The sequence below is a fragment of the Patiria miniata genome, unplaced genomic scaffold (assembly GCF_015706575.1).
Source record: "Patiria miniata isolate m_02_andy unplaced genomic scaffold, ASM1570657v1 HiC_scaffold_20, whole genome shotgun sequence".
Classification (NCBI taxonomy): domain Eukaryota; kingdom Metazoa; phylum Echinodermata; class Asteroidea; order Valvatida; family Asterinidae; genus Patiria; species Patiria miniata.
Genome location: NW_024037059.1, coordinates 8487886 through 8499308, shown reverse-complemented (window position 1 = coordinate 8499308; position 11423 = coordinate 8487886). Strand labels below are relative to the sequence as shown.

Here is an 11423-nt window from a genome sequence, read left to right as displayed (position 1 = left end):
TCTACACCATTTAAAGAAATGGCGTAGTGGGCTATCGTACACCTTTCTGGTTGAGGCTCTGCGGGACTGGGCTGCAATTGTTGCAGCTCGTCGCGAAAGGCCTGCTGAGCAGAGGGATCGCGTGACAATACCCAGCACGTCATGTGAAGATCCTCCGGAGCCTGGTGACTGATTCCTGAGCTGGGCTGATAAAGGAGATCGGCCCTCCTCGGTAGAATTACCGGGCGGTGAACCAAGAGCCGGACGAGCTGGGGGAACCACGGCTGGCGGGGCCAGAACGGGGCTATGAGGAGGATTCGGCAATCCTCCTGCACGATCTTGGTCAGCACTCAAGAAACGAGGGAGATGGGTGGGAAGGCGTAGGCCAGTAGGCCGTCCCACCGCACCGCCAGCGCATCGGTCTGCCACGAATTGGGATCTGGACCCCTCGTGCAGTAGATCTGTAGCTGATTGTTCATTTGCGACGCGAATAGGTCCACATGAGGCCGGTCGATTAGTCAGAAGATCGACTGAGCCACGTGTGGGACCAGTGACCACTCTGTCGGGGCGATCCAGCCTCTGCAGAGAGCGTCGGCTGTGACGTTCTCTTCGCCCGGGATGTGGACTGCCGACAGTGCTATCCCGTGATGTATGCACCAGAGGGTGAGATCCCACGTTAGTGCACACAGACGGCCTGACCGAGTGCCACCCTGGTGATTGATGTATGCCACCACTGTGGCGTTGTCGCATCGTACCAGGACTGCCTGCCCTCTGACGTCCGACTGGAAATGTTTTAGTGCGTTGGCGACTGCCAGCATTTCCAGGACGTTGATGTGGGATGATTGGTGTTCGGCGCCCCACACGCCCGCCACCTGTCGCGGGTGGAGGGTAGCCCCCCAGCTGTACCCTGACGCGTCGGTCGTTATAAGTACTGACGGGCGGGGCAGGCGGAAAACGCGGCCCTGCATTATGTGGGCCTCGACTAGCCACCAACGAAGGTGGGGGACTAGCCAAGACCAAGGGCGGATCCAGAACACAATTTTTGGGGGGCCAAAAAAAAAAGTTGGATTCTAGATGCTCTGTGGTGCGATCTGAGGCAATTTCTGACCACTTTAGCCAGCGTTTTTTGAGGAAAAGATGGTGGTGTACTCATTGCCTGCCTTTATTGCGATGTCACATAAAAAAAAAAAATTGGTTTCGTTTTGGGGGGGGGGCCATGGCCCCCAGTGGCCCCCCCCCCCCCCTTGGCCAAGACGTAGTGGGCGCCGGATGGTCGATCGGGTGACAACGGGGTTTGTAGAAAGAAAGCAGGTGAAGTTGAATTGGCCTCATCCTCAACCTGCAAAAATCCACTAAGTGCCTAGGGATGAGCAGGTTGACATGGTGGTGCCTGGGGATGAGCAGGTTGACATGGTGGTGACTGGGGATGAGCAGGTTGACATGGTGGTGACTGGGGATGAGCAGGTTGACGTGGTGGTGCCTGGGGATGAGCAGGTTGACATGGTGGTGACTGGGGATGAGCAGGTTGACGTGGTGGTGACTTGGGATGAGCAGGTTGATGTGGTGGTGCCTGGGGATGAGCAGGTTGACATGGTGGTGACTGGGGATGAGCAGGTTGACGTGGTGGTGACTTGGGATGAGCAGGTTGACGTGGTGGTGCCTGGGGATGAGCAGGTTGACATGGTGGTGACTGGGGATGAGCAGGTTGACGTGGTGGTGCCTGGGGATGAGCAGGTTGACATGGTGTAGCCTGGGGATGAGCAGGTTGACGTGGTGGTGCCTGGGGATGAGCTGGTTGACGTGGTGGTGACTGGGGATGAGCAGGTTGACGTGGTGGTGGATATTATGGTTAGCAGGTTTACAAAGTACGTATAGGAAAAGGCCAAAATGCCTGTCCATAGATTTCGTCTTCTTTAGAAATAACGTCCGGTATAGGAATAGCTGCCTTTTCAGTTTTCGTTGCCTTTCTACGGGTTAATCACAAAGAACGTTTACGAAAAGCCGAAATGCCTGTCCATAGTTTTCTTAGTCTTTAGAAATAACGTCTGGGTCTGGTATAGGAATGGTTGCCTTTTCACTTTTCGTTGCCTTTCTACAGGTTAACAAATAACGTATACGAAAAGCCGAAATGCCTATCCATAGATTTCTTCTTCTTAAAGGGAATGTACAACATTTGCTTTTGCTGAAATAAATTGATTTGGAGGATTAGTATGTCATAGAAAATATTGTTAAACTGACTTGTTTCACGTTTTGGGCTTGTAGAAGCTGGAAAAACCAAGAAAACTTATCATGTTCTTGTAGTCTGGTTTCCTGACCCCACTTAAGATGAAACGGAGCAATAATTACACTTTGGGGAATTGTAAGGTCAGAGAATCAGTCTTACAGGCTTGTACCCATTCACAGGTGTATAATCAATTGCAAAGAAAAGTCGGAATAACTAAATATGAAAAATTAGGAACAGTTTTTGAAAAAAAGCCAGTTTTCTCCAAGGCTGGTCGGCCGACCAGTGTTGGAAAAATACAGTTTTTCTTAAAAATGTCAGCACACCAGGAGCCACGATTTTAAAGGATGCTTTAGACTGTCGGTCCCTAACAGTCCAGTAAGGTATCTCGTGATAATTTGATGATTTCGTTTTTTGATGTTTGCAAATGTTGTATCTTCTCTTTAAATTGACTCCATGCAGTATATATGTACGTCGTGACTAAAAAAAAGCTTCGGACTGCGTGCACGCATTTGGCCCTTGAACTTTGCGCCCTCCCCCTTTCTGAAAATCCTGGATCCGCCCCTGGGAATGATTGCCTTTTTTCTTGGTGAATTTGGTTGAGAATTTTGTTTAGATCTTCTGCAATCACATGATCCTGCTTGGGACATGATCCTGCTTGGCGAAAAATTGTCCTTCGATTATAATTTCCACACAATTTTATAACCTAATACAATTCAAATACATGTACAATGTTACTAATCTGAACATAAATTTCGCAAGGGCTACATTAAATATTAATTGTTTGTTTTTTACTTCATTTTTTCTTTGCAAACATGCATGTGCATTGAGACCTACTTTTATATTTTGGTCGTTGGTATTGCGACTCCGAGTCGGCCACGGACCTCTACGGTTCGATTACATTCTTTTATTACCGTCTCAATGCATATACATGTAAACATTTTGTAACCAATGACTATAAACCTTGCTTTCCCTCTGCTGTATTACAATATATTTAAATTTACCTATTTGTATTTGATTTTGTTTGACTGATCTTTTTGTTGTTGTTTTCATGCTGATGAAATGAAAACTGAACCTGAAACTGAACATGAAGGGTACAAAATATCAATTCTTTAATTTTTGAGAAAAAAAAAAATTGGCCACATAAAATACGTAGTTCAAATTTAATTTCGGGGTCTTCTTTCTCAGATCATGGAGAAGGGACATATACATTTTAATGTACATATTTATTGATTTAAGAAATGTGAAAACCACTTTGTCTGCCTGTTGGCTCAGCTTGCCTGGCCAGCAAAATTTCTTTTCACAAACGAGATCGGACAATATCAAAAGAGGGCGCTCTCTCTGCGTTATGCATATTCATGATGTCCAGGGCTTTAGAGAAAAAGTTATATAACAAGGAATAATAGTGTTTAAACCACAGATGATTGGCAGCTGATGCGTGGACTGGTTGGAAGAAGTCCTGACTTCAATCAGGTGATCTGAGTTCCAATCCCAGTGAGCGTTTTTCACTTCTTCTCATTTTACCTTTTAAATAAGTAAAGTGATGAAGGAACATTTCTTACAAGACATAAAGCCTACCTTGGGTTTGTGTTGTGGAGAACAAGGCATTAGATATGCATGTAATAGACCAATCAGAAGATGGAAAGCGGATGTCGTTTGGGAATAAAAGATTCGCGCCCGGCCCGCGTGTTTCAGCCTGCGAATTGGCCCACTATTTCCAATGGGGCCGCTTACGCTTCCGCCTCACGTTCTTTATTTGCATAAATTATCATTCTCGGTTGAAAAGGTCTATTGTGAGATACAAACGGAGACGTACTTATGTTCGTGGTGGGTGAAGCTTAAGGGCGGAGCAAGGAAATCAGAGCTTTTCATTGGTTTGGACCAAACGACTGTGTTTCGTATCAGTGCAAAACGCATGCACACTATTTAAACTAATACCAATCAAAAACTGCACGCTGATTATGTAGATCTGTAAAGCACACATATCCACTTTGATCCCGGTTGTTACCGGACCCCTGCTCAGCAGGATCAGCTCCCTCGGTAGTATGTACATCCGGGCTGCAGGCTAAGCACACATGGGCTAATCAGTCATGATCACTGCTCTTCCATACCCATTTACTTCTGGGTGGAGAGAAACAACTTGTGGCAACTGGTTTCTGCTTGCACTGCATGGTCTCAAACCCACAATTTGTAGAATATCTGAACAAGATACCGAGTCCTGTGACTGGACAACAAGGCCACAGTGCTCCACAACCTGTTTGATGATTTATTTGTTCTAAATATTTGGTACTGAGAAGAAGCACTGATTGGTAGAGAAGTTTATTCTCAAATAAACCTTTTTCACATTCTCAAAGCATAATGGGTGTGGATGACAAACGGTAGCCTATCAACATACTTGCATAAAATTATTTGCATTAATTTATTTTGTTGATTATTCAGTTTCAGCAGGGAGAAATCACAGGAAATCACAGGACCAAGTGATTCTTCAACTACTGGAGACGTTGATGAGCTGTTTAATGTTTCCGGGGAAAGTTCTCAGCCAGAATCACTATGGCAAGACTCTTCTACGGTATCCACATCCACAGTGCCACGAAAAAGGAAAAATCGTATGGAAGGATTGGTGAGTACATGTACAAAGTGTTTTATCTTCAAGTAAACTTGAATCCTGGATCTTGATTGGTCGATCCATAGCAACAAGCTGTGTTACATATAACCATGTAGCACAGCCACAGTCCATACCGCACTCCGCGTATTGTGCTATGCTAAGAGGCATGTGCCCTCGTGGCAAGTGGGACACATTCTTCCGTGTTCCACTTGCGCTTGCGGGATAATTAACAATATTCAATGCTGGTTTGTTACTTGAAATGATTTCATACCGCTAAAATATGCTGTACTTTTTCTCATTTTTATTTATGGATGAGGTACATCAATTTAGGCAATTACAAACACGGATATGATAAACAATATTCTAATATTAGTTATCACACGAGCACGAGTGGAACACGGCCTCGTGGTACATGTATGTGGGACACAGCTATAGACGCACTACATTTTCTGTGTTCTATGAGCGCAAGCGGGATAACAAATTTATCTTCAAGCAAACTTGATGCACAGTAAAGATGGAACACGCATGTAATTTGATCTCCATTAGTAATTGGAGATCAATGCACACAGTACACAAACTTTTCATCGGTTATCCTATTACACGTGTGTGATTTTGCACGGAACGGCGCACGCATCTTAGAATAGCGCAATACGCGGAGTACACAAGGGCGGACGGATCCAGAACACAATTTTTTGGGGGGCCAAAAAAAAATGTTGGTCCCCCAAAAAGTGGGCCCAAAAAAATTATGGCGTGGGGTTCGGGGCCCGCTTAAGGGCCCCAAATTTTTTTTGGATTCTAGATGCTCTGTGGTGCGATCTGAGGCAATTTCTGACCACTTTAACCAATGTTTTTTTGAGGAAAAGATGGTGGTGTACTCATTGCCTGCCTTTATTGCGATGTCACATAAAAAAAATATAAAAATGGTTTCGTTTTTTTTTGGGGGGGGGGGGGCCATGGCCCCCTTTGGCCCCCCTGGATCCGCCCTTGGGAGTGCAGCATGGACCGAGGCCGTGCTACATGGTTATGTAGCAGGGCTTGTTGCCATGGATCGTCCAATCAGGATTGGTGATTCAAGTTTACTTGAAGATAAAGGGAAACACACCCTTCTGAATGTTACCCTTGTTAATAATGTGTTTGACCTTTATGTTTTTATATGTATTTTTACAGGAGGCAGAGGAGATTCTAAAGAAGTCAGTGTGTGGGAGAAGCATTTTGCAACGCCTGAGTAGTAACAAGTGCCTGACTAAGCAAGACCGATGCAAGATGACCGCAATACTTGTGACACAACTGATTGAAGCACATGGCTTACAGTAGGTAACAGCATGGTAATTGCAAGAAAAATGTTTCATGCAATCTTAGCAAAGTACATAGACTGAGAGCTGGATAGGGTTTAATCAAAATTTTGGGAACAAATCCCCTGATTGTCTTAAAGCATAGTATCATCGACCCTGATCACAGAATGGCCATTCTTAAGTTTTGCTAGATCAGACAAAGGCCCATTGGCGTCATGCCAAATGTGGCCAATTTTGCATTTAATCAAAATTTTGAGAACAAGAACAAAACTAGTATCATTTGATAGCTTGGAACTTGCAGATTACGGAAATATAGCTTTAAGAGCAATTTTAGATCAGACTAAATAATTAACTTAAGAGCGGCCTAAAAGCGCGGAGGGTGGGCGTGGCCATCACCCCCTCTTTTTCCTTTTCGCTGATACCGTTGCAACGCAACAGTAAAGGAGAAAATGAAAGCAGTTTGTATTGATGCCTTGGCACATGTGGAACATGAAAACATAATTTAAGAGTGACTTTTGGTCAGACTTATTAACTTAAGAGAGGTGCGAAGAGCGTGGAGGGGGCGGGGCCGCAACCCCCCTCCATGTACATTTTAGCTCACATCGTCGCAATGCACTAATTCAATTCTGCCAAGTTTCTCTGACTATTGTTCCGATGTCGTGCAGTTATTTTGACACCTTGTTTATGGCAATAGGGCATACCTTCCTAACAAAATGTCCAAATACCAAAACAGGAATAGGATTAAATGCTAACTTTTCCATTACATAGAACATGAATATCGTACATCAGAGGGCGCATGCATATGAGAGTGCCGACTTTTACTGACCACTATAACAAAACGTTTTAACAGGTTGAACTGAAACTTTACAGATGTACTACACTTATTCTGGTGTCCATTAAATAATAACATATGTGGAAAGAGCATGTTAGACCTCCATTGCCCTCAGCTGGGACAAATTACTTTGTATACCTTAGTTAACTTCTCGCTTATATATAATTTTTATTCGTCAAAATGTAACATTTTCCGTGAAGCAAGCCACAACTATATAAAAAGAACGGCATTATTCTACACTCCTGTTATAAATTCAGACCCAATTAGACAATGGGGTGCCCTCTGACCTCTATGTCTCTTTTTCTAGTGGCAGCCGCGAAAATGATACGACTGGATGGAAGGCTGTGGACCGAGATGCCAAATTCAAAGCTTGGTGTGAGATAGTGCTATAGCAGCAAAGGCATAAGCATATGGTTTTGCTTGATGGGGGGGGGGGGGGGCCATACTGCCTGGAAAGTTTTTGACAAAATTAATGAGACAAATGTCTAGTTATTGCAGTGCATGGGGGCGCAGTGTTTAAATTCAAAGCAACAGATTGTGACTGATTTATGATCTTTGTATGGAATGAAAGTAGCCAATGCGCTTTACCTAACAATGAAACATTATTTCTCGTTCGCGATAACCAGTAACATTTTGTAACCCTTTTACCAAACTCGCTGGTGCACTGTTGCCATGTTTGTTTGGATTGCCTCTTAAAATTCTATTCTGTTGCACCTGCATCGGCATGAAACAGAGGACATGGGGATCAGATGCTCTGAAGAAAAAAAAATCGTCTCTGCATCTGAATTCATGACATCATGTATAGAACAACAGAATAAATATAAATTTCTATTCATTATTTAGACTTGGGACATGAACAGTTGGCATTTTAAGGTAGTAGTGGGAAATGGGTACATAAAGCTCGCTGACCTCAAAACGTCACCATGGGTCAGATATGAACTTTCCCTACATTTGAAACTTCATGTAGTGGCAAGAATTCACATCGAGAGTTTAGATATGGGTCATGGAAAAGTAGGGTTTGGTTCTTTAAAATATCAATAAATAGGGTATACACCGTTAATAGACCTTTGGAAAGTCACCACAGGGCAAGTGTGAAATTTTCTCACATCCGATCATTATATTCAGTGTATGACGAACCAACGTGCAAAGTTGTATGCTTTTATAGGCTCAAAGTGCACAACTGGTTACGATATTTGACCTTAACAGCCCTGTCAGCCCACCCACTGCCCCTTAAGATTCAATTCAATGTCTAGCTTCAAACCCCAAACTGATACATGTATGTACATTATAATTTGTTTTTTAATTCGCCAGCTACTGCTACCTGTGCTTTTGCATAATTACCCATTATTTTAAGCAAATGTTGATATCTGTAATGACAGGACTCCCTAATATATGTCGTACATCTGTAAAGTTTCAATTCAACCTGTTAAAATATTTTGTTGTCATGATTACTTAAAGTCGGCACTCTCATGCACCCTCCGATGTACGTTATAGGCTTACATGCTCCATGTAATGGAAAATTAGCATTTAACTAAGCCCATACCTGTTTTGATATTTGGACATTTTGTGACGAAGGTATGCCCTATTTACATAACCTTGGTGTCAAAATAACTGCAAGACATCGGAACAACAGTCAGAGAAACTTGGCAGAATTGAATTAGTGCATTGCGACGATATGAGCTAAAATGTACATGTAGGGGGTTGCGGCCCCGCCCCCTCCACGCTCTTCGCACCTCTCTTAAGTTAATTAGTCTGACCAAAAGTCACTCTTAAATTATGTTTTCATGTTCCACATGTGCCAAGGCATCAATAAAAAATGTTTCATTTCCCCATTTTTAATTTGAAGTACATTTGCACAGCTTCCATTTGATATGTTAGTCGGCACTCTGATGCACGCTTTCATTTGCATGTACTTTTCAATGGGAAAAGTTAACATTTGGACATTTTGTGATGAAGGTACATGTATGCCACATTTTCATAAACCTGGTGTCAAAATAACCGCAAGGCATCTGAACAACTGTCAAAGAAACTTGGCAGGATTTAAGAAATGCTTTGCGACGATAGGAGCCAAAATGTACATGGAGGGGGGTTGAGACCCCGCCCCTTTCTGGCTTTTCCCGCCGGTATTAAGGTAATTAGTCTGACCTAAAAGCCCTCTTAAGTAATATTTTCATGTTCCACAAGTGCCAAGGCATCAATACAAACTGCTTTCATTTTCTCCTTTACTGTTGCGTTGCAACGGTATCAGCGAAAAGGAAAAAGAGGGGGTGATGGCCACGCCCACCCTCCGCGCTTTTTAGGCCGCTCTTAAGTTAATTATTTAGTCTGATCTAAAATTGCTCTTAAAGCTATATTTCTGTAATCTACAAGTTCCAAGCTATCAAATGATACTGGTTTTGTTCTTGTTCTCAAAATTTTGATTAAATGCAAAATTGGCCACATTTGGCATGACGCCAATGGGCCTTTGTCTGATCTAGCAAAACTTAAGAATGGCCATTCTGTGATCAGGGTCGATGATACTATGCTTTAAGACAATCAGGGGATTTGTTCCCAAAATTTTGATTAAACCCTATCCAGCTCTCAGTCTAACAGGGTCCAGCTGCTTCCTTAATCTACTCTCCATCTAAAATAACCATGTTATACATATATATTTTGACGATACCTCATACATAATCAGTTGTCAATATTGGTTGTCCAAAATTGCACAATTTACAATTTTGTTGCGACCAGTCATACTCTATGCATCGGTGATGAACTCTACCTGGAAAGAACTTCTGGGCTTGTCACATGTGCTAGATGTAAATTCTCTCTCAACAGGTAAAAGTCTTTGCATAACATGCATTATACAATTGTCATGTTTTCCTGGAATATAGACTGTTTTCTCAACGAGAAACTCATCAACAATACTACCATATGTGTGGACTGTCATGCACAGAGTGCTAGGGAACAGGTAAAACCCAGTGGCATAGCCGGGGGGGGGGGGGGGGGGGGGGGGGGATGCTCCCCACAAATTAAACTTCTACAAAATGTTTACATGGACCTATTTCACTAGCAAAAAGGTCATAATCCACCACTGGGGGCCTTTTTGGTCAGAGAAGGGAATTTTGCATTTGTTGCATTCTGTAGACAACTTCATTAGGACTTTGCAAACACAAATTGGTTTCTGCATAATCCAAATTAAATATTAATCACAGGGGTAACTGATGATGGTGCTAAAACCCATTTCCGTTTTTCAATGATAAAAAAATAAACAAAAATAATTGTGCCTTTCGCCAGTTGTGGTCATATTTAATTAAATGTAATGCTTCATTGAGTTTCATGTGACATTACACTCTTTCTAAGTCGACATTTGGCAGTGATCGGCTTTACCACTTAAACAAGTTCTTGGCCAAAGTAGCCAGGGGAGGGAAGGGCATATTATGCCTCCTTCCCAACAATTGACAGGTCCCCCCCCCCCCCCACTTGGATACGCCACTGCTCTTGCTGTCGGTTTATATGTCATAGGAATACCATTTATTCAGCACACAGTTGTCTGGTCAAGTTTCTTAATGTGTTTTATATTTGAAGGCAATCACCAACATCGATGGATACTTGGAGGATATAAATGCATCGGAAAGACCGCAGCTGTTTGTTCTTGCTTTAGTTGGCAGGAACAAACTCCATCCCACCCAAGTCTTTGTGGTGATTGAACGCTGCGCAATCATGATGCCCACACTACTCCAGGCAGTTGATGCAGCTTTCAAGTCCCACTATGTTTTCAGTCTAGTCTACCAGCCACAGATTAAAGCAGTGTGGGAGTTTCTGCAGTGCGTTGTCTATGAACTACCAGGACAGGTCCAACCTGTAGTACGTGACTTGCAGGCATACCGGATGGCAAGCAAGCGTTAGATACAATTGAGATAAAGGTCCTGTCCCAATTGGCAGCTTTGGCTACACCTGTTGCTAAGAGGTTGCTAAGGCTGCCCGCAACCCCTTAGCAACAGCTATATCTGTAGCAGCCAGTTTGGACCAGCCATACTTGAAGGTGTGAACTTGAAGGTCAGCAAGGTGTGTGTGTGGGTATGTTCCTGCATGGCATTACGCCTGAGGACAGACAACAAAAGGAGCACAAAGGGGCCATTGATCCTCGAAGGAAAGTGCCTATTGTCCTCGAACGCAGGTTTGTGTGCTTAGTCTATGGGAGAGTGTTATATTACAGGGACAAAGGAAAACACAAAGCCAATCCTCGGAAGCATAGCAAAAAACGACTGTGTGTGTGTGGGTGTGTGTGATGGGGGGGGGGGAAGAGTTTGCATATCAAAATTGTTAATTTTTAAAATGTTCCAAAAACTGTTGTCATTACAAAGTTGATATTTTGAAAACTGATCAAACAGTGTGTATAAAAAAAATGATACATTGGAAGATTATTTTGTTTAAGTGTAAAAAGTATTCGATGGGTTAAATTTGCTTTATAATTGAAGCCATAAATTGAGAAAAAGACACTTTCTTCCCTAT

At 43.0% G+C, this 11423-nt stretch overlaps 1 protein-coding gene and 1 long non-coding RNA gene across 3 annotated transcripts; one reads left to right on the top strand and one right to left on the bottom strand.

Moving 5' to 3' along the window:
- Positions 1-1223: 1223 nt before the first annotated feature.
- LOC119728961 (salivary glue protein Sgs-3-like) lies at positions 1224-2007 on the bottom strand. Its single transcript, XM_038201424.1, has one exon. The coding sequence runs from the start codon at positions 1719-1721 to the stop codon at positions 1332-1334; it is 390 nt and encodes a 129-aa protein (XP_038057352.1). The 5' UTR covers positions 1722-2007; the 3' UTR covers positions 1224-1331.
- Positions 2008-3623: 1616 nt separating this feature from the next.
- LOC119727127 lies at positions 3624-11012 on the top strand. Of its 2 annotated transcripts, none has more exons than XR_005270900.1 (4): positions 3624-3673; positions 4640-4820; positions 5973-6115; positions 10497-11012. It is a non-coding gene; the product is annotated as an uncharacterized LOC119727127 (long non-coding RNA). The 2 variants fall into 2 exon arrangements; XR_005270901.1 differs by having other exon boundaries at positions 5973-6119.
- Positions 11013-11423: the final 411 nt, after the last annotated feature.

What these genes read in the sequence shown, in the direction of transcription:
- LOC119728961 (XM_038201424.1), bottom strand. Translation starts at nt 1,721, where the DNA reads ATGTCAACCTGCTCATCCCCAGGCACCACCACGTCAACCTGCTCATCC.